This window comes from Pogona vitticeps, chromosome 1, assembly GCF_051106095.1.
Source record: "Pogona vitticeps strain Pit_001003342236 chromosome 1, PviZW2.1, whole genome shotgun sequence".
NCBI classification, from domain to species: Eukaryota; Metazoa; Chordata; class Lepidosauria; order Squamata; family Agamidae; genus Pogona; species Pogona vitticeps.
Window position 1 is genome coordinate 584,130 of NC_135783.1, and position 22,657 is coordinate 606,786.

The 22,657-nt window shown below is 55.3% G+C and overlaps 1 protein-coding gene across 6 annotated transcripts in view; it reads right to left on the reverse strand.

Moving 5' to 3' along the window:
- The window catches only part of MAPRE3 (microtubule associated protein RP/EB family member 3), a 33,208-nt gene that overhangs the window by 1,680 nt on the left and 8,871 nt on the right, over window positions 1-22,657 (reverse strand). For 4 of the 6 annotated variants that reach the window (XM_072985638.2, XM_078381162.1, XM_072985645.2 and 1 more), the window contains exons 2-5: window positions 3,880-4,007; window positions 3,489-3,634; window positions 2,925-3,126; window positions 1,414-1,565 (exon numbers count right to left, since the gene is read on the reverse strand). In XM_072985638.2, coding sequence (XP_072841739.1) covers window positions 1,414-1,565; window positions 2,925-3,126; window positions 3,489-3,634; window positions 3,880-4,000 — 621 coding nt within the window. In that variant the 5' untranslated portion in view covers window positions 4,001-4,007. The remainder of the gene's footprint in view (window positions 1-1,413; window positions 1,566-2,924; window positions 3,127-3,488; window positions 3,635-3,879; window positions 4,008-22,657) is intronic. The other 2 variants (XM_072985651.2, XM_078381167.1) reach the window with 1 other exon arrangement.

The window sequence follows — 22,657 nt, forward strand, 5'->3', positions numbered from 1 at the left end:
GACACCCTCTGCCTCGGCCCACCTGCAGCTCCCCACAGAACTCCCCTGAGCTCTGGCCGCCTGAAGCAGGGCACACACACCCCACACCCGCCCTGGGGGGAAGGAGGCAGGCCTTGTCCACCGCTTTTTCCTTGGGCCCCTGAAGCGGGGTGGGGGGGGGTAGGGTTTCATCGCTCCCTCCCCTGCTGGATGAGGGCAGCCAGTTCTGGCTCACCACCTCCTGGCAACAACTGACAGGAGCTGTCAAGCAAGGAGACGACAGTCCCAGGAGGTTTGTTTTGGTTAACACCTGGCTGGAACTGGCTGGGGTGCCCCCCCTCCAGATGGATGATGCCCTCTCAACAAGAGAGCCGGATCAGAACCCAGCGAGGACTCCGATACACAGCGCAGAACACCTTCCGGCCTTCTGCTCTCCAGGGAGGGAGGGAGAGGCAGGAACGGGGCACGTGTGGGCGCATGTGCACCCCCCCAATGGGGCTCCCCAAGACCCACAAGGACTTAAAAACAATTCAGGAAGGTTTGGGCTCAGAAGGACTCCTTGTTCTCCCCAGAAGGCGTGGGGACGGGGGCGGCTTGCCGTCTGTGCAGAGACCTCCAACAGCAGCCACCATGCTCCACACGCCAATTTCTTTTTGGGAAAAAAAGCTGCTATGGGAAACTCAAGGACAGGCCTCCATTGACCTATTCTAACCTCTGGGCTCTTTCCATTTCCCCTCCTCTCCCTCAAATTGGGGGGGGCAGTGGCATGGGGGGGGGGACTGAATAGGAGACGAAAAGCCTTCTCTGCTTTCCCAAGCTTTGGGTCCCAGAAGCTGCCCTCAGTCCCCATCCCGGGCAAACGGCAGCAGAATAGAAAGGAAACCAACCCCCTCCCTGGGATAAAGGCAAGGTGGGACGTCATCCCCTCCAGTAGAGCAACTCTCATGATGGCTGACTGGGGGGGGGGGAGGAACAGACCTGAGCTCCCCCACCCCCACCACAGCTCCACCTGTGTGAAGTGAGGCTGGGCGGTCCCTCTGACGGCCCAGCCCGAACAGGAGGAGACCCTGTTCCCCTGCTCCAGGCACTCCCCGTGCAGCAGGGGGGGGGGGTCCTGATGGCCCAGGAAGGGGCCAACGTGGCCGAGCCCAGAGGAGAGGCCACCGTGAGCCAGGCCAGCTGGGGCTGACTGGGAGCAAATGATGGCGAAGCCGGTGGACCCTCGGAGGCAGCTGTCCCGGCCAGGCACCCCCTCCTCCTGCACGGGTGGGCTGCTGCCCGTCTGCCCGCCCAAAGGGGGCCTCTCCAGGAAGCAAGCACGTCCCGCTTCTCTGGCCACTTGCAGCGTGGCCGTGACAAGAGGGGAGGGGTCTCCGTGAGGTCCGTTCTGGTTCCCCCCCCCCCCACCGCTGCACCCCTCTCCCCTTGACGCACCTGCTGGTTCAGCTCCAGGATCTGGGCGTCAGCTTCACTGCCCCCATTCCGGGCCAAAGGAGGGTTTTTCCGTACCACGTGGCTGGGGGCCACAGTCATTCGGGCCGGATTCTGCAGGTTCTTGGGGCCCGTCGGGGAGGTTCTCTGTGGGACTTTACGAAAAGGCCAGAGAGACGGAGCGTGACCCTGGGGCCCTCCTGCTGGCCGGCCCCAGCCCCCCTTCGTGGCCCCCTCCCGCCATGCAAGTGGAAGGCTCTCCAGGAAGGCTACGCGTGAGACCCACAGGCCACGTGGAGGGCAGCTGAGAGGGGCCCCCAGCATGGAGAAGGGTCTCTCTGGGCTTCAGCCCACAAGGAGCCCTCTGCTCCACCCCTGCAACTCCAAGAAGCAAGACCTCATCGCTCCTCCCCAAGGGACGCACTTCTCTCCCCCGCCCCCACTGGGGCAGCTGAAGCGACATGCAGGGAAGGAAGCCACAGCCCAAGGCGCTCCCTCAGCCCCCCCCCCCCATGCTCCTCCCCGGTGCACCGCTGCCACCAACCGCCGAGCGAGCGAGCGAGCAAGCCCTGTTGGGGACAGCCATGCAGAATCAGGAGGCAGCTCTCGCGCCAGGAAGCTCCCTGAGATCACACAAGCCCCTTTGCTGCTCCTGGGGGGCCCTCCTCCTCCTCCTCCACCCTGCACAGGAATCTGCCCCACTCCTCGTGGCCCCTGCGGCTCCTTACTTCCAACTTTGTAAGAAGAAACCAGGTTCCCCTCCTGCCGAGCCTGACCCAAAGCTCTCTCTTCCCCCCCCCCATGGATGGACTCTCCCCCTTGGCCATTGGCTGGACCGCCTGGACCGGCTCCTGCAGGAGGATCGGATGTGGGTCCGCGCTGACCCACCCTGGAGCCTCTGTTGGGAAATAGGGCCTTGTCCGTCCCTCCCTTGGGCTGGGTGAAAGCCTGGGCTGGGGGTTCCGGGGGGGCACAGCTGAGAATCCCAGCCATGAGCCAAAGGGAGGTGCGTGGCTGTGTGAGATGCACGACTGGCCCTGCCTTTCAGGGTCTGGGAGCTGCCAGAGCCAGCCGGTGGGTGGGACCTGTCCAGAAAGAGAAGAAGCGGGGCCCTTAAAGGCCTGGGGCTCAGTGACTGGCGGGGAGGGGGTGTTGTTGGGGGGGGGCTCTGCAGAAGCCACCCTCTTGGCCTCAGAAAAAGAGAAAACTCCAGCTAACCTTGCAGGAGGGGTGGTAACGGGGGCAGCGATAGCTCCAGCGGTCTTGCACAGCTCTGTGCTCCGATGTATCATTTCTCGGGCACAGGTGGGTGGGTGGGCAAGCCAAACCCTGCCAGCTCGGCATCCCCCCCCCCCCGCCCTCCAGCAGCCACATGCCACACAGCAGGCGGCAGCCTCCCAAGCCTCCCCCCTGCCCTCCCCCCATGCCCAGGAGTTGGCAAGCTGGAGGCCAGGGAGCCGAAGTCATGCGAGAGGCCAGATCCGGAGGGCGGAGGCGGCCCCTGGCCACATTACCTGCAGTGCCAATGGGTTTCTTGGATTTGTTGAAGATCTGATCACCTGGGTTTGGTGAGGGGGCCACGTCCTGCCCTTGCCTTGCCAGAAGTGGGTTATATTCCTTCCCGTCGTAGTTGGCATCAAAGAATTTCTTAAACCACTGAATGAACTCGAAGTTGTCCTGGAACTTCCCCTTCACCAGCCTTTCTACTGGGATGATCTGCAGAGACACACGGAGGCCAGGGAGAGAGAGGAGGTGGTGAGCCGCCCCCCCGCCCCCCGCCTCGCCCCGCCCCACCCTGCCCACCAGCGGCTCAGAGCACCAGTCGTTCCTGCTGATGCCCTGGTTCAGATCCACAGGGTCCCACCCCCACAGCGGCCCCTCCACAACACCAAAGGACAGGCAGCCCCTAAGGCAAGCCCCCACGTTAGCCAGCACCCCAAAGCTGCTGGCAGGAAAGAGTCAATGGTTTAGTGCGGGCACAGGGAAGCCCCCAGGCCAGCCCCCCCCCCAAAAAGCACTTTGAGCAGCTGGCTCCCTGAGCCCGGCCTTCCAAGGCCCACGGCTGGGCAAGGACCCACCTTATCCACCCCCATCTTCTTGAAAGCGGCCTGCAGCACCTTGAAGTTGTGGATGTACTCGTGCTCCAGCTTGGCCTGGAACTTTACTTTCCTCAAGTGGATGCAGCCTGGGAAGAGCATGTCCATGAACTGGCAGTAGGCAGCACCTGTGGGGGGGGGGCAGATACACACAGAGAAATGCACACACCAGGACTCACTTCCACTCCCTCCGGGGAGCATCACCCCGCTTCCCGCCCTGCACTCAGCTCTGCGGCAGCTTCGCTGTTCCTGGCAAACCCAACCCTGGGTGCTCAAGGTCCTGCCCATTTCTGCCACCCACAGCCGTCTGGCCAGGGCAGCCCCACCCCACCCCACCAAGTGTCCCCCCCCCTCCCCGGGCCTGGCACCGTACCTGAGCACAGCTGCTCGATCTTGGTGTAGCTGAGCTGCAGCGAGTCGTTGACCCATGCCAGCATATCATGGCGGCTCAAGTTCTCGCTCGTCACAGAGGTGGAGTACACATTGACGGCCATGCCCCAACTGAAAAGAGGAGGAGGAGGAGGAAGAGGCGGGGGTAAGCACTCTGCCATTGGGGGGGGCAGAGCGCCCTGGCTCAGACCTGCCCCCAAGCGAGGGTCGTTCCCGGCCCCACCACCTGAACCGCCTGGGGCCAGGCCAAGGCAGGCGCTGTCCGATGGAGCCACGCTTTGCGTTGGCCGGGGTCCGCAAGGTGGGGGGCCAAAGGAGTTACAAACTGGCAACCTCTGGAGGATGGCACCTGCCCCGTCTACATGTCTCGGGAAACATTGCACATGCCAACCAAGCTCCATGAGAAGCCTGCGGAAGCGGGCATGGGTCTGTATAGAAAGGAGGGAGGGAGGGAGGGAGGGGACCCCTCGGCAGCCGCGTCCTCCGCTGGGGTGGCTCCTGGTGTCCAGGCAGATGCAGGAGGAGACATGGGCAGAGGGGGGGGGCAGAGGGCTCCCCGTAAGCTTCAGAGCCATCCAGGCGGAAGTCCCAAGGCCAGCTGGGAGGGGAGGGGAGGGGAGGGGAGGGGAGGGCAGGGGAGGGGAGGCTGCCAGCAAGGCCTACTCTTCACCCCACAGCCTCCCTCCTGTGACCAAAGACAAACACTCCCCACTGTTTTCACAGCAGTGCTGCACAGCCGGGGGGGGGGGGGTGCATGCAAAGCAGATTAGAGAACGCGGAGGGCGGGGGCAGGACCCTCAGACACTGCCAGCCAGCCAGCCAGCCAGCCAGCCAGCCAGCCCCCCCACACACACACACACGGTCCCCACTGCGATGGTGGAGGACATGCTCGGTGTCTGAAGTCTGGCCCTTCCCACCTGAGAGAAGCGCCACTCCTTTGCCTGTGGCAACGGAAGCCGCTTCCAGGGTAAACCCAACAACCCACCCGCGCACAGAGGGGGGGAGACACCCACTGCTGGCAACGCGCCGGCTTGTGGTGTCTGCAAGCATGAATTGTGCCAGCAGGGGGCGCTCCCACCAGCTGATTCCAGCCTACTCTTCCCCCCCCCATCGCTCCCCCCCACCAGGCATCCCTGCATCATAAATCCAGGCTGCTAGAGACCCCCGTCCTGCCCCACCTCAGAGAAATCCACAGCCTGGGAGGGGGAGGAAGGCCACCCATTTCCCATTTACCTGGACCAACGTCCCGGCCAGTCCCACCCCTGCTCGTCCTGCCGTCCAAGGGGGCAGCTGGCCCAGGAAGGAGCAGCAGCCAGCGCCCGGGCGTGTCACAAAGCCTCCCCCCACCAGCCAATCAGGCAGCAAGGCTGCCCCTCCTCTCTCAGCCCCCCCCTCTCTTAACCACCCCCCCCAGGCAACCAAGGCATTCCCCACCACGACCCCTCGCCGGCTTGCCTGACCCTTCCAGCGGCCAAGGCGGACCCCCTCTGCACCCCACAGGCCACCCGTGGGCAGCACGTGAGGTGAGCTGCTCTGTCAAACGCCACCCACCCCCCACCCCCAGGCACCTGGGACGAGGCCGGTCCCTCCCCCCCCCACCAGTGATCGCTGGCACTGGGCTGCACTGGCTGGCGCTGGGCCCTGACTCAGAGGAGACCCGCCTCCTGATCCCTGGGCCTGTGAGGCACAGACAGGGACCCCTGCCCGCCCCGCTGACCGGAGGACGGGCAGGACAGAAGACACGGGCCAGTCAGAGCGGCAGCGGGACTCGGGTGGAAGCTCTGCCCCAGACCCCGTCTGCCCGCCCGCCCGCCCGTCCTGCACACATTCCCCTTGCCGAAGAGGGAAAGGGCAGCCCCCTCTCTCCCTCAGGGCAGCTGCCCCGGCCACCAAGGGAGGGTCCTCTCCCAGCAGCCCCTCCCCACAGAGACTGAAAGCCCCTCGGTGAGGGGATCGGGTCCCCCACCCTCTTCCCCCAGGGGCCAGCCCAGCGCCCAGCAAGAGATCCTAGATGCCAGGCAGGCCAGGCTCTCTGCCGCCGCCCCCCCCCAATTCCCCAGAAGCCAGGATGCCGGAGGGCCCCCAGCTCTCCCGACAAGGAGAGCCCCCCCCAAGCCTGCTGGCAACCATCGCTATCCCACCCCTGGCCAAGCGCAGAGCCTTCCACCCACACCCACACCCACACCCACCCAATCCTGGAGAAGGACCTCCAGGTGGCAGCAAAGGCCAAGGGGCTACTGGTCACGGGGAGGGGGGGAGCTGGCCCCACAGAAAGGGACACCAAGCCCCACAAGACATGGCCGACTCCATGGATGCTCTCTCTTCCTCAGCAAACGGGGCCCAAACTGCCGGGGGGGGGCGCCCTCCTCCCTCATAGAGCAGCGGGAGGTGGGAGAGGATCAAAGGAGGAGGAGGGGGGGGATGAACAGCCTGCCTGCCTGCCTGGAAAGGAGGCGGTGAGGAAACCCAGGCCCTCTCCAACCCTCTCCCCCCCCCCCAGCCCTCCCAGCCCTAAGCATCCTAAGCAGGATGCCCACCGCCTCTCGGCAGAGCCCACAGGAAGAAGACCCACAGGTCTCCTGCTGCTCCTCTTTGCTTCACTTGGGCCTCCCCAGGGATTGTGGGCCCCCAAGGCTTCCTGGAGTGACCCCTCCCTGTCTGGCCTCAGGCTGGCTTCAGGCTCCCCCACCCACCCACTAGGCCAGCCGGCCCTCCCATCTGACCAGGCTGGCCAAGCCAGGGAAGGCCAGGGTAGAAAGTGGGCCAGCCTGCCCCCTCCCTTCCTCCCTGCCCCACAGCACAGCTTGGTAGGGGAAAATGCAGCCAGCATGAAGGAACTCCCTCACCACCTCCCTCTGCCAACCGCAAAAGGTGGGCGGGCGGGCGGGCGGGCGGGGGGGGGGGAACCAAAGCATCACATAATGGCTGATAAGCAGCTTAAGGCCTCCCTTGCAGGTCAGCCTTAATCTGGCCCACAAGCAGAGCGACTAGGAATGGGAGCAAGGGGGGCTTGACCCCCATCTCCTTTCCCCTCCCTCAGGTTGGCACCTTGCCAATTGCTGGTGTGGGATCCAAGCAAGTTCACAGGCACAGCTTTCCTCCCGCCCGCCCCCTACACTGAATGCTAAGCTTCTCCACAGCCTCATATCTACACAGGGTGCGCATGCGTGCATGCATGCGTGCGGTGCCACTGCCCCCCTGCACATGCTACCTGATAGCAGGCGTCGGTGCATCCCTTCGGGGCACCCCAAACACCAGGGGGGGAACACACACCTGAGATTTGAAACTGCACCCTGGGCGGCAGGCCAGCCAGGCAACCCCCACCCCGGCCCGGCCCGGCCCGGCCCGAACGGGTCAGGAGCCCAATCCTAAATGCCCCAAGTGACTCCAAGAGAGCAAAAGCTCTTTCAACCTGGGGGTAGGTTTCACCAGCTTCTGCCCCCGGATGGGTTTAGCAAAGCTGCTCTCCTCCTTTGGACTGACAAGGGAGAAAACAGGGCTGGACCTGGGCTAGGCAGTCGGCCACCGCCACGGCCCCGCCAGCCACGGACGGCCTTGGCAGCCCGCCTGGCTCAACCAGCCCTGGTTGAACTGGCCTTGAGTCTCCATGGCCGGGAGAAAGTGAGAAAAAAAAAAGGCTCATCCAGAGCCTAGCCGAATAAAGTGATTCTTGCCTGTTCCACTGGCAGGACCGCCCAGGTCGGAGGCTGCAGGTTACAGGCACCTTGCCCGAGGCCAGACAAAAAAGGCCAGGACTGGGGAGCAAAAACCAAAATCTGTACCAGTGCTCCCCTTCTTAGGCCATCTTTCCACGCCGAGAGCCCTGGTGGTACAGCCTCCGTGGCTGAGACTCCGGCCCTTGACCTAAGAAGAGCCTTCCTGGACCAGGCCGAGGGGCCCCTCTTCGTCCAGCTCGCTGTCTCTCACGGTGGCCCCACCAGATACAGATGCCTCTGGGAGCCCAGGAGAGACCACGAGAGACCCCTGTCTCCTGATCCCCCTCTTCCCCTGCACCTGGCCTTTGGAGGGACGTTCCTTCTAAGCCGGGAGATTGTACTACATCCCCATCAGGGCTGGTCACCTGCGCTGGACTTTTCCTCCAGGAATCTGTCCAGGTCCCCTTTTTAAGGCACCTAGGCCAGAGGCCATCCCCACATCCTGTGGCCAAGAGTCCCTTGCTCAGAGTTTAACCTCTGTTGGTCTGGTCACCTCCAAGGAGTTTCCACGTGGCTCCTTGCAAGGGCTTTTCAAAGGTAATCTCCTCACAGAAGACGCTTCAGTTCAAATGCGACATTTAGCTTTTCGAGACACCTAACGGGCGGATGCATCTTATTGATCAGCTCATGGAGCTATACTTCAGGCTGGCTAGAAGTCTGGGTTGTTTTGTTTATTTTAAATAAATCTCTTGGTCTTTCAGAGTCCTGGCCGCTTAGCAAGACTGCCAAGAGCAACTACTCTTTTCGCCTTTAACCTTCTCTGGATTGACACGATGAAGGCAGCCACAATCTTGAGTCTGCAAAAGTATTGCAGGTATTTCAGTCAACAAATACAGTACATGATTAAGCAGATCACGGTTCTCTCTCCTTGTTCGCCACAACGAACCTTGACGCTATTACTCCTCATGCATGGGGTTCCACCAGCTGGAAGTGACTTGATGGCCATAGAACAAAGGTAAAAATATTCTCAGTTATAAATGTGGCACCTATAAGGAAGAAATGGCATGCCCCCCACATCTAAACTATACTGCCCCAGTCAGAAGCTCTTTCTCCGACTCTGGGCCAAAAATGGGAGAGGGGTTTCCCCCCCCCGCCCGACTCCCCAGAGGGGATATGGAGAAATAGAGACACCACAGACAAAGGGAGCATCACTGTGACAGCTTTCTGCCCAAGGTGCACCCCAGGCAACTGCCTCGGGGGGGGGGGGCATTTCTTTCCAAGTATCCAAACTAGAGTGAGGACCTCTTCAAATCTCCTACAGGAAGGACCTCTTGGCCTCTCCCAAAATCTCTTTGCAGGTCCTCCGGGCTCACCACTCATTGACCAGGGTGACTTGATTCGTGCCACCTGATTACAGGGGCCCCAATCGCGCCCCACCCACCGACTCACCCACCCGCATCGATCTTGGTCAGAGCCTAAACCACCCACCCCTACTCTGCTTCTCCATCAGAGATGGGGGGCAGGGAGGGGGGGAAGGCAGGGCCAGATGAGATTAAGGGGTTAAATCTGCTTTCACTTTTGCTCTCAGAGCAGAGAAGGACTTAATTCAGAGCAACCAGAGCATCAAAATTAACAAGAGGGGAAGGGGGGGAGCTGCAGGGAACTGCCCTGCAGCTCTCCCCACCCCACAACCTGCTTAGCTGCCCCAGAGAATAGGGAAAAGACATTCGCACACGCATGTGCCCCTCTTGGCCACCTAAAGCACTCCCTGCCTCTTCCCACAGCCCTTCTTTTGCAAACGCTTTAATATTGTCTTCTAATGATGTAAGCTGCCTCGTTATCCTCACTGTTCCTAGCTCTAAATGTTGTCTTTTAGTGACGTAAACCACCGTCGTTGTTGTTTAGCCATTAAGTTATGTCCAACTCTTCGTGACCCCACAGACCAGAGCACGCCAGGCCCTCCTGTCTTCCACTTCCTCCCGGAGTTGGGTCAGATTCATGCTGGTCGTTTCGATGACCCTGTCCAACCCTCTCGTCCTCTGTCGTCCCCTTCTCCTCTTGCCTTCACACTTTCCTAACATCAGGGTCTTTTCCAGGGAATTTTCTCTTCTCATGAGATGGCCAAAGGATTGGAGCCTCACCTTCAGGATCTGTCCTTCCAGGGAGCACTCACGGTGGATTTGTTCTCTTTGCAGTCCAGGGGATTCTCAAGAGTCCCCTCCAGCACCAAAATTCAAAAGCATCAATTCTTCGGCAGTCACCCTCTTTATGGTCCAGCTCTCACTTCCATACATCGCTACTGGAAAAACCATAGCTTTGACAATGCAGACCTATGTCGGCAAGGTGGCGTCTTTTAATTTTGTGGCTGCTGTCTCCATCTGCAGTGATTAGGGAGGCCCAGAAATTAACATCTGTCACTGCCTCCATATCTTCCCCTTCTATTTGCCAGGAGGTGATGGGGCCAGTGGCCATGATCATTGTTTTTTTTATGTTGAGCTTCAGACTATTTTTGTGCTCTTCTCTTTCACCCTCATTAAGAGGCTCTTTAATTCCTCCTCATTTTCTGCCATCAGAGTGGTATTATCTGCATATCTGAAATGGTTAGCCATGGTTTCTAAGGCCCACTTGACTTCACTCTCCAGGATGTCTGGCTCAAGGTCAGCAGCTACACGATCTGGGTTGTCCGGGACATCCAGATCTTTCTGGTATAATTCCTCTGTGTATACTCGCCACCTCTTCTTGATGTCTTCTGCTTCTGTGAGGTCCCTACCATTTTCGTCCTTTATCATGTCCATCTTTAAACAAAATGTTCCTTTAATATCTCCGGTTTTCTTGAACAGATCTCTGTTTTTCCCCTTTCTATTATTTTCCTCTATTTCTTTGTGCTGTTTATTTAAAAAGGCCGTCTTGTCTTTCCTTGCTATTCTTTGGAAGTCTGCATTCCATTTTCTGTAATTTTCCCTATCTCCCTTCCATTTTGTTTCCCTTCTCTTCTCCGCTATTTGTAAGGCCTCATTGGACAGCCACTTTGCTTTCTTGCATTTCCTTTTCTTTGGGGTGTTTTTTGTTGCTGTCTCCTGTACAATGTTACAAGCCTCCATCCATAGTTCTTATTTATTTATTATTTATTTTATTTATTTAATTTATATCCCGCCTATCTGAATCACATAGGACCACTCTAGGCGGCTTACAACAACAATTCACAATAAAATTAATACAATTTTAAGATAGAGGAAAGGCAAGAACGAAGTGAAACGGAGACTAGGGCAAAGGAAAGATGGGGAAGGTCAGGAATTGGCTGTGGGGAAGGCCTGCCGGAACATCAGTGTTTTTAATTGTTTTTTAAAGATACCCAGCGAGGGGGCAGCGCGAATGTCAGGGGGAAGGTTATTCCAGAGGCGAGGAGCCACCGCCGAGAAGGCCCGATTTCTTGTCTTTTCCCTCCGGGCCTCCCTCAGAGTCAGGCTCCTCAGCCTCACCTCCTGGCTCGCGTTAGTGACACGGGTAGAACTTGGTGGAAGAAGGCGTTCCGCCAAGTATCGAGGCCCTAAGCCGTTTAGGGCTTCAGGCACTCTGTCCACCAAATGGAGTTCTTTAAATCTGCTTTTCACTTCCACTGTGTATTCATAAGGGATTCGGTTAGATTATACCTGAGTAGCCCAGTGGTTTTTCCTACGTTCTTCAATTTTGAATTTTGCTATAAGAAGCTGATGATCAGAGCCACAATCAGCTCCAGGTCTTGTTTTTGCTGACTGTATAGAGATATAATCAATCTGATTTCGGTATTGCCCATCTGGTGATGTCCATGTGTAGAGTCATCTCTTGTGTTGTTGGAAAAGAGTGTTTGTGATGACCAGCTTGTTCTCTTGACAAAACTCTATTAACCTTTGCCTTGCTTTGTTTTGAACTCCAAGGCCAAACATACCTGTTGTTTCTTTTATCTCTTGACTCCCTACTTTAGTATTCCAGTCCCCTATAATGACAAGAACATCTTTCTTTGGTGTCAGTTCTAGAAGGTGTTGTAAGTCTTCATAGAATTGGTCAGTTTCCGTCTCCTCAGCATTGGTGGTTGGTGCATAAACTTGGATTATTGTGATGTTGAAATGTCTGCTTTGGATTCGTATTGAATCTGTTCTTGGGAGGAAAGTGATGACAAACCTTGACAGCATCTTAAAAAGCAGAGACATCACCTTGCCAACAAAAGTCCGAATAGTCAAAGCTATGGTTTGTCCTGTAGTGTTGTATGGAAGTGAGAGCTGGACCATAAAGAAAGCTGACCGCCGAAGAATTGATGCCTTTGAATTGTGGTGCTGGAGGAGACTCTTGAGAGTTCCCTGGACTGCAAAGAGAACAAACCTATCAGTTCTAAAGGAAATCAACCCTGAGTGCTCACTGGAAGGACAGATCCTGAAGCTGAGGCTCCAATCCTTTGGCCATCTCATGAGAAGAGAAGACTCCTTGGAAAAGACCTTGATGTTAGGAAAGTGTGAAGGCAAGAGGCGAAGGGGATGACAGAGGATGTGATGGCTGGACAATGTCATCGAAGCGACCAGCATGAATTTGACACAACTCTGGGAGGCAGTGGAAGACAGGAGGGCGTGGCGTGCTCTCGTCCATGGGGTAACAAAGAGTCGGACTAAACGCAATCCACCTGAAATTGGCAATGCCACTCCAGTATCTTTGCCAAGAACACCCCATGATCAGAAACAACATACCGTTTGCCAGATCCAGGGCACTGCCTCTCAAGCTCCCCTCGGAGGGGATCAGGGGAGCAAAGGGGTCTGCCAAACACAAGGCAGGCGCCAGGAGCGCTTCCGAAGGGGACCAAGAGAGCCACCTTCAACCTCATGGCCCAGGAGAGGGCAAGCAGCTGATGGTCGGGGTGGCAACTGGAGAACCAGGTCTGGGAAAAGGTGGCGTTCTTGACCACTTGGGGATTGGGTGGTATGGGGACATCGGCCCTTTTACGCCCCACACCCCACCCACCGAAATCAGGATGAAAAACCAATCAGGCAACGCGCCCAAGGGTACTTTGAGAAGGCAACCCCCCCACCCCGTGCCATTCTGGGATGGGCTGGTGCTGGAGAGCATTTGGTTGCATCACAACAAGCTCCACGGGAAACACAAGCCTTGCCACCACCACGCCAGGACAAATGAAGAAGAAACAGGCCCCTGACCTGTGTCTCCAGTGGAGACTCTCCAATCGTGAGCCCCAGGAAGAAGGACATAGTTGGAAGGCACCCCCCCCCCCAAAAAATCTAGCGTCCTGCAGAAGCAGGAAATCCCCTGCAAAAGTGTGCCGGGGCGGTTGGCTGCCTGGTTGCCATATAAAAACCTCCTGTGAAAGAGAGCACGCCACCCTCGGAGGCTGCAATCATCATCATCATCATCATCATCATCATCATCATCATCATCATCATCATCATCATCATCATCTTTAAAAAATCTCCAGGCACAGTCAAAATTATAAAAACATTGACTGGTATTAACAAAAAACCTAAGTACTGTATCTGTTAAATATTGGCACAGTATGTATGCTGTTCCTAATATTGTCATTTTTTGTAGCTCTGATGGTGTGAACTGCCACTACTTATAATACTGCGTGAAATTTCTTGAGATTGTTCTCAACAATCTCAAGATGACTACGGGGACCACGGAAGAGTGTTTCTTTCAGAGGCGAGATGTTTCGATTGCCAGGTCTCTACTTTGTTAGTTTTTCCAATTCTTTATTTTCAACTCTGGTATCCGCTGAAATTGCAATGTCAATGATTCAGCTGTTTCTTCATTCTATTATCACTATGTCTGGTGTGTTATGTTCAAGGTGTCTATCCGTTTAGATCTGTAAATCCCAGAAGATGTTGACTTCCTCATTTTTGACACCTTCTCTACCTGATGTTCCTGCAGGTTTTTGGAGGCTGGCAAGTTATCTGTTTTCCATAACGACCATGCACTAAGTTTGCCATGCTATCATCTCTAACGTTGTAATCTGTTTGTGCAATCTTTGGACGTTCACAGATGAGGTGTGACACTGTTTCATCTTTTTCTCAGCAGAGTCAACATCTGCTGTTAGCACTAATTCACTGAATCTTAGCTTTCGTCACACTGGTTTGGAATGCTTGTGCAGCAAAAATCAAGCATTCGATTTCTTTCTTAAGGGTCCCCAGTTTTAGCCATGCCCATGTTGAATTATGATCATACTTTCCATCAATATTTTTCAGGAGTTGTCCATGTACTGGTTTATTTTTCCAGATGTTTAATTCATTTTCAAATTGTTGTCTCTTATATTGAGCCTTTGTTTCTGTTGTTTTCAAAATATTCTCCATTTTCACTGCCTTAAGTAATTTTTCAATGCTTCTACTGATAGAATCATTTAGGCTTCTTTTTTCCACTTCTACTATCTGCTGCATTTGCAATGATCCATGGCCTCTGATTTTTTCATGGTAAATATAATCTGTCCACATAGTTTTTTGGATGTTGTGTGTGATACATGTTCATTAATTTCTGTGTTTTTCGATGTAATTTTTCTAATTCATTTTGAGTCCAATCTATTATTCCAGCTGGGTATCTAATTACTTGAACTGCTCATGAGTTTATGGCTTTGATTGTATTTCCACCATTTAATTCTGATGTTAAGATTTTCCAGTCTTTTGATATATTCTGTTTCTGTCAGTTCTTTAACTTTTGTGTGCATTATGTTATCTGCTTCTAGTATTCCAAGGTATTTATAATTTTCTTAACTTGAGAGTGATTTTATAACGTTGACATTTTAAAACTCTATTCCATCTAGCTTTTTGATCTTGCTACTGTGTATAGACAGAGTTGCCCATTTGTCAATTCCAAATTGGATATCTTAATTAAATATTTGTACTGTGTTTAGCAGTGATTCTATCTCCGTGGAACTTTTTGCATATAGTGTTAGGTCCTCCATGTATAAGAGATGATTGAGTTTTCCTGCTTGTTGTGAAATATGGTAGCCCAATGCAGTTTTATTTCAAATTATTGACATGGGGATTAGTGAGATGTTAAACAGCAGCATTGACAAATAATCCCCCTACTGTATTCCTCTTTCAATGTTAACTTCCCCAGTCTCTTCAACATAGGCAATTAAGTTTTTCATGTTTTTCTTGAGGAATTCCTGAATGTTTTTACTAATCCCAAACATTTTTAGGCACGTGTTAATCCAGTTGTGTGGCAATGATTGAAATGACTTTTTAAAAGTCTGTCCAGGCCATGTTAAGGTTTGTTTTTCATCTTTTTTGCATTCTTCAATATTGTTGTTGTTGTTGTTTTTAAATTTGTATCCCACTCCCGTTAGTGCTGAGGCACTACTCTGGGCAGTTACAACAACAGCTTGTGCCTCGCCTGTCGAGAAGCTCTTCCTCTCCTGCTTTGGGCGCCGCCTTTTTCCCCCGGATCCTCCCATCCCCGCCGGAGCTGCAGGGACAGGCGCCTGCTCCGCCTTGCACGCGAGGTCCCTTCCCATCCTCGTCCCATCGGCTCTCCTCCGCCTTCTCCTCTGCGGGCGATCCCTCCCAAACTCCCTCCGTCCCCCTTCCTTCCAGAGCTTTCCCCTTCTTGGAGGGGGCGGGAATGCCTTGAGCTCTGCCGGACGGTGCCCACAGACAGAGGCAGAAAGGCACGCGGGGCCTCCCCGTCCGTGGCTGGCCCCTCCCTCCCTGGCCAGACCCCCGCGGCCACGCATCCTTCCCACGCCCTGCAAGGGGCCACCCAGGAGTCCTGCTTCCAGGCGGCGCCATGGACCACAGCATGGACCGCGGAGCCCCACCTTTCCCGAGGCCCAGCCCCCAAAAGGGGGAGCCCCACCTCCCGCAGTCCCTTCCTGGGCGGCCCTGGCCTTCCTGGACAAGCCCCCACCGGGGCCCCAAGGTCCCCCGCCCTCCCGCCCAGGACCTCCCCGCCCCTTGCCATACGGAGGGCTGGGGGTCCGGCAGCATCCTCTGTTCCCACCTGGGTCAGGAGGAAGGGCCAATGTCCGGTGGGCCCAGTGAGGCTCAGCAAGCTTTCGGTCACATCCTGGGTTTCAGCAGCAGGGAGGCAGGACAGCTCCAGAGGCATCTTGCCAGGCTAACCACGGTGGCCTCTGGACCCCTCAGGAGGGAGACACAGACCATCACCATGCGTCATCTCCTCCTCCTCCTCCTCCTCTAGACAGATGGCCGGAATCTGCCACCCACAGGGACCCTTCCTTCTCACCTCACCCTCAGTGCTCACCCCATAGACTCTTCTCTGTCCACGAATAGCCCCATTTCCTGGATGAGCCAAAGGTGAGGACTCCAGTTTCTGCCTCCCCCCCACCCCTGCCAAGCAGGGCAACCTGGAGGTACAGGTTTGCACGTCCTCAGGCAGGGAAACAAATAAGGTACTGCCGCTGCTCCTCTGCAGTCTGCGTGCCTCGTCCTTTGCTGGCAGAGAGGCATCCCTTTTGCTCCTTCCGAAAAAGAAGGCTCTTCCAGCAAACGCCCACGCAAGAGGCCAATGTACTCTTATCCTAGTATTGACAAGGGGTCCGACGTGCAAGGGACTCTGGAGTGCAGCAGCTGCTGGCTCGGTCCCAGTCGAATCAAGAAGTCACTTCTGCTCAGCGGTGGGTCCTCCCGCAAGCACCATGTGCTGGGAACGGAGCAGATGAGGCGAGGAAACAAAGAGCCACAAACACACACAAAAATCAGACAGATCTCCCAAGAGCCTCAAGAGAAAGGAAACGACCTCTGCCTCCGGTCCACACAAAAGGCTCAGTTTACAAGCTTCTCACAAGCTTGCAGGGGCTTTGAGATGCCCTCAGCGGAGAAACAGCCAGCAAAATGGCCTCCAGCCGTTCCCGAAATCTCTCCCAAAGCGGGCAGGGGCCCTCCGGACACAGAGTGTGTGGCCCACAGCCATCTCTAAGGTCTGGGAGAGGAAGGCAAGGCAAGGCAAGGCATGTTCTCCACCAGAGAAGGAAGAAGGCCCTTCTTCCCACAAGAGGCGCAGGACCAGGCGTCCTCCTCACCGGGAGCAAAAAGGTCTTCCAACGGCAAAAGTGCAGGCGTTGGGGAGAGGCGAGCAGCTCCCTCCCCGGCTGCACTTCAAATTAGGAACACAATTATTTCTATCACTGTCTGCTTAAGGGGCAGTTTAAATTGCCAACTTGAATAACTGGAGGGAGCGCAGTTTCACTGAAAGCACTTGCATTTTGCCAGTGGAAGGTCCCAGACTCAATTTTTGGCATTCCCCCCCCCACCCGAAAAGGCTTCAGCTCCCCCACTAAGCAATAGCTGGCTGACACACACACCCCTCGCATGCCATGTCTATGTAGGAAAGGTGCAAAGAATCAACACAACCTTCTACCTGGGCAACGCTGACACCTGTCTACCTAATTAGGGCATCATGAGATGCATGTTTTATTTTTAGACATCTCATTCGGTGGAAACGCGATTCCAACCCAGTCCATGGGGGGGGGGAATGTTTTGCTCTTCCTCTCTCCCTCCCTTAAGGGGCAAGGTTCACCAACCTGTTTGGGAGGTCTGAGCCACAAGGAGCCCCCACCCCACCCCAAGGTCCCCTCCTGTCAGCAAAAGTGCTAGCCCTCTCACCCTGAGTCTGGGAATCACAAGAAGGGAGGGAGGGAGAGCCCCCCCCCCTCCAGCCAGGGCCACTGCCTTTTTCATCTTTCTGTACAACAGAGAGGCAGCCTCCTGTATCCTTCAGCGTTTGGGACTCCAACCTTTCCTACCTTTTTTAAATTATTTTTAAATTTTTTAACATAAGGGATGACAGAAAGGAAAAGGGGAATTGGAATTGATGAGGAAGAAGGGAGACAATAACATACTTCCATCCATTCTATACCTATTGCCATATCAAGATTTTAAGTTATTCTATTTACTCTTTTCTGCCTTCTAGATCAACTTCTCATTTCAATATATGCTATTCACCAGCTGCCTGCTGATTCAGTCCACTTGTTAAATAGATCCCATCTTTCTATTGCCTTTTGCAAGGGATAGTCCTTCATGACTTCTGATAAAATGTCCATTTCGGCTATTTCCCGTATCTTTTCAATAAGATCTTCTTGCTTCGGTACCGTTGGTCTTTTCCAATTTTTAGCATATAGAATTCTGGCTGCCGTAACTATGTATATAACTATATATTCCTTTGACTTATCTATATTTTCAGGTATCATACTCAATAGAAACAATTCTGGGGTTAATGGCACCTTACAGAAGGGGAGGGAGGGAGAGAGGGTGGTCCACTCTCTATGCTCTTGATTCTGAGCTCAGCCCACCTGCACATTTGACTGATGTCTTTAAAGAAAGACAACCCCCCCCCCAGCGAAGAGCCCAGTATTGGCCCAGGCAGCTTGCTTCACTTTGCTGGAAAAGGGTGCGTGTGTTGTTGTTGTTGCAGGACCAGCGAGGCCAGGCCTCCTTGACCGCTGTGGTGCTCGCTCCTGCCTCCTGCCTGTCGTCCTGGAGTTCCTGCTCCTTCCCAAGCTCCAAAGCAAAACCAGGGCCCTTTCCCGGCCATGGGCAGGGCAAGAGGAGTCCACAAGGAAGCTGGAGAGAAAGGGAGGGAGCAGGCAGAGGCCCCAGGCAAGAAGCGCTCACCCTGCGCGTCGGAGGAGAGGGCAGCCAAAGACCCGCCAGGGTCTCCGTGGTCCTGAAGCAGCGGCCCGGAAGGGAGGTGGAGACAGGAAGGACCGATGGCCACCGAAGGGCCACCCTCCAGGTCTGCGACCCACTCCCCTCTCCCCCTTTTCTTCCCTCCAAGGGTCCCCCCCCCCGCCTGCCCACCTAGCTCTCTCCGCACAGCCACCAAGGGGTGGAAAGGAGATTTGCTCCTCCAAAGGCCGGGGAGGGCGGCCACCCACGGCCACACCGAGGACAGCCAGGGGGCAGAAGCCTGCCCACCAAATCCCAATGCTGAAACCCTACGTTTTGTCATTCAGGAATGGCTGCCGTGGCGATCTTGGCCGCCCTTCGGTGCACGTGACTGGAGGTGGCATTTGAGCGACACACACGCAGAGCGCAGGAGCGGCGGCCCCCTTCCTTCCAGGAGGCAGGAAGAAGCTGCTCAGCAAAACAAGGCTTCAGGTGTTGTTGTTGTCGTTGCCGTCGCCCCCCCTCCCGGCTGCGAGTGACTTAAGTAGGCCACACAAGCTAGGCGCTCGCTCAGTCACAGGCAGAAGGGGCCACGCCTCAGCTCTCTAGAGAAGACCCTCCTCTTTTTAAAAATGAAAAACAGAAACTTGATGCCGGCAGAAGAGGGGATGCGGCGTTGTGGGCCTCCCGCCTGTTCATGGGGCAGCTGCCCGCCAGCTGTGCTCTTTCCCAGGACACGCCATGCCACCTCCCCCCCCGCTTCTCCACCCAGAGTCCATGACCGATGACACACACCCCCAGGGCGGAGGGCCCCACAGATGAAGCCCCCTGGGATCCCACCATGCCAACACGGGGCCCCCCAGGTGTCCAGCCAGCCTCCGGACAGCCCCTCCGCTCTAGGCTTGCTCACTGTCCCACGCAGGCGGCCACAGGGAGCCCTCCCGATGCTTGGGTTTCGGCTTCCAAAACCCCCAGGGCGCCTGGCCAGGGCAAGGTGCGGCACCCCGAGCCCCTCGTTATGGTCGTGACCTGCCATCATGTCGGAATGGCCTTCGATCGGCCCTAAAAGGGCTTTTGAGATATGGAGTGGTTTTACCAGTGAGCTTCCTTGGCCGAGTGGGGATTCGAACCCTGTTCTCCAGAATCCGAGTTTGTCACTCTATCCGCTGCAACAGGCTGGGTACCAAGCACCTGGAGAGCCAGGACTGGATGAAATCTGGATACAGGATATAATCTCTGTAATCCAAATTTAAAATGGCTGATGAAGGACTCGTTTGACTTCACTTCTGCCCTTCTTCTTCTTCTTGTGGCAAAGAACACGGTGGGGACGGTCTCTCCCCAGCGCCATAGTTCCTGCCCCACAGAGGGAATTCTTCCTTGGGAACTGCTCTGCTCCCCGCAACGGACCCACGGGGACAACGTTCCACAGGACTCAGCTCTTAAGCGTGACTCCGTGGCGGCCACTGGCAAAGTGTAAAAACCCCTTTCTTGCAGGGCCCACTCAAGACTCGGCCCCTCCCTTTCCACCCGAGGGAGAAATGGGGTTCCCCAGGCACTCCCACCAGCCCCTGGCTTCTGGGGGAGAGGATGTTCTGGTGGTGGGGAGACCAGGAAGCCATGACATAACCAAATAACCGTCCACTTGAAATACAATTCTGGTGCTGCAGGACACGAAGAATTCTAAGAGCACCTGACACGGACATGGAGCTGACTAAAAATAAGCCGTGTCTATCACTTTTCCACTATGGTAAGAGCATTATGTTAACTATTAAAGACATCTATGGTGCACCCGCTGAGACTGTACCAAGGCGCCATTCATTTCTAAGGCAGTGCAGCGTCTGGCTACGGTTATGAAGACCAGTACAGAGTGCTTCAACCTCCCCCCCCCGCCACCCGTGGGCTCACTTTAACAGGGTTAGGGGTCTCCGTGGACCACTTCATTTGTTTCGTTGTTTTGAAAATCAAATCATCTACATAACTCATCTTAACCATGTTTTCCTTCAGCGTTGGCACCACCATCTCCCAAACCAGCTCTCAGTGACGCCAGCCAGCCCAAGGCCTGGTGGGGCCAGGCCCATACATGAAGGGGGGGCCTCTTTGCTGGTCCCTCCCGGGCCTGGCGTGGAGAGGGGCACCCTGCCACCTCCCTTCTCGCCTGCCTGCCTGCCTGCCTGCCAGTCTCTCGAGAGGCCAAGAGCTGCCACTCGGGCCCAGGCCCTGCTGCCGTGGCTTCTACTACCTCTCCCTCCTCCTGAACTCAGGACAGCACCTCTAGAAGCAGCCGGTCTAAATAAAGCTCCTAAATCCCGGCAAAGTTTAGATGTCTACCAAAGCTCATTTTGAGAGTGGATTAGGGCCCCCACAGGCACTGGGTCACGAGCTCCAAGCCGGCCGGTCAGGACACCATGGCAACCTCCCTCCTGCCTCCCTCGGCTGGCCCAAAGCGAACGTCCACCTTTAGCTGCAGCGGCTCAGGCCGCCTGGAAGGCAAGGGCGGCAGGAACGAACCCTGCCAGGCTAAAAAAGGGCCGGCCAGCGCGTGGCAGGAGGGGGCCGAGCCCCTCCCTGGCCCTTTGCTGGGACAAAGCCAAGCACTTCCTGCCCGTCGGAGAGCGGGAGAACCAGGCCGTGGCCGGACCGAGCCTGTCCCTCGCGCTGGCTACAAAAGCAGGATCTGCCTCTCTGGCTCATGGACCAGGGCTGGGAGAAAGGACGAGGGGGGGGAAAGGGACGTATTTAAAACCGCCAAACAGCGACTGCCTCGAAGGGAAGCTCTGGCTCATTCTTTCGGGCAGGGACTGTGGGGGGGGGGGTGGCAGCTCAAGGTCCAGAAGCACAACAATGCCCGTGCGAGAGCCCCCCCCTTTTGCAAAAACAGGCCATATTGGGCCAAACGTTTTGAACTTGGAGGTGTGTGCGCCCAGGGTTGGCTTTGCGGGGGGGGGCACATGCCACCCACAGCATGCAGTTGGCCCACCCGTGATCTAAATAGATGGCTTCACCCACATGGTCAAGCGGGCATGACTCCGAAATGCCGATGCGGCTGAGACATTGCTAGAAACAGCCCATGTCAAAAATGCTTTCTGAGGTGCGGCTTAAACAACAGACCGACTGGGTCCTTTCCTCCCCACCCACCCCACTTGCTCTCTCTCCTGTCGGGTTCCCTCCCTCCCCCTCTACCCCTTCTGGGGGCAGGGGAGTTTATCAGCCACAGAGGCTCAGGGTGGCAGAAGGGTTGGCGACGGCTAGTGTCCCCCTTCACCAGCGGCCAGAAGAGCTGCCCTCATGGCAAGGATTTCTCTTCAATATTTGCACCCTGCTTTTCCTTCCACCCGGACAGACCCAAGTGGCTAGCCATGACATATGGAAAACAAACTCAATATTATCAGAAAAACTAAAACGGAGCCAAACAATACAATAATCGTAATTTATTTAGCAACAAAACCCACAGAATTATAGAACTGTAGAGTCGGAAGGGATTTGGCGCCCTTCCAATGCAGGAAATCCATCACTAAAGCAGCCCTGCCAGGCGGCCCTCCAATCTTTCGAAAACACCTGCATGAACACTTTATAGGTACAAGCAAAATAGAAATAAAAAGTAAAAGACAAAAAAGTGGTGGTATCAAAGACTAACCTTTATTTATTTATTTATTTATTTATTTATTTATTTATTTATTTATTTATTTATTTATTTATTTATTTATTTATACCCCGCCTATCTGGTCAAATGTGACCACTCTAGGCGGCTTACAACACACTCGCTCTCATTAGCTCTCATGTCTGATGAAGTGGACTTGTCCACAAAAGCTCACATTAAAAAAATATAAAAGTTACTCTTTAAGATACCATTTTTAAAAAAACTTTTAAAAACATTTTTGTCTCTTCTTATGGCTTATTTCTATTTGGCCTTTAATGCTAATGCTTGCATAGACTAACATGACGATTCCTTCTACTTCGAGTTCTGCACAAAATTCTATCCCCTTTTCCAAGGCAACTGGGGGGGTGGGGGTGGGGGTGGGGGTGGGGGTGGTTCCCTCCCCTGCTGAGTTGCTCTTCCTAACATTCGGCAGGAGTCTCCTTTCAGTTGCGGATCTGACCCCCTGCTCACGGGGAGGGAGCGGCAGAAAACAGGCTCACTCCCCCTTCCACACCAAGATGCCCTTCAGGGAGCATCTGAAGACCACAGCGAGAGGCAACGTGCTTCCTCCACCACTCCTTAGGCTGGGCCCAGTCTCCAGTCCCGTCAGCTCCCCAGTCACCCTCCTCTGGACTTGTCCCCCCCCTCGCCCACACCCTTGCTAAACTGCTCTGCCCAGAACTGGATAGAGGATTCCGAGTGAGGTCTCACCAAAGGACAAGTCGTGGTTCTCCCTTAGATTTGGGGGATTTTCCTACAGTGAGCAGGAAACGCTTATTTTGTAAAACAACGAGAAGCAATTTCCCTGATACTTTCCCACCGTTGATCCTCAGGCCTGTCTTTGCTGAAGGAAAGCTTCTTTCCATCCTGCGC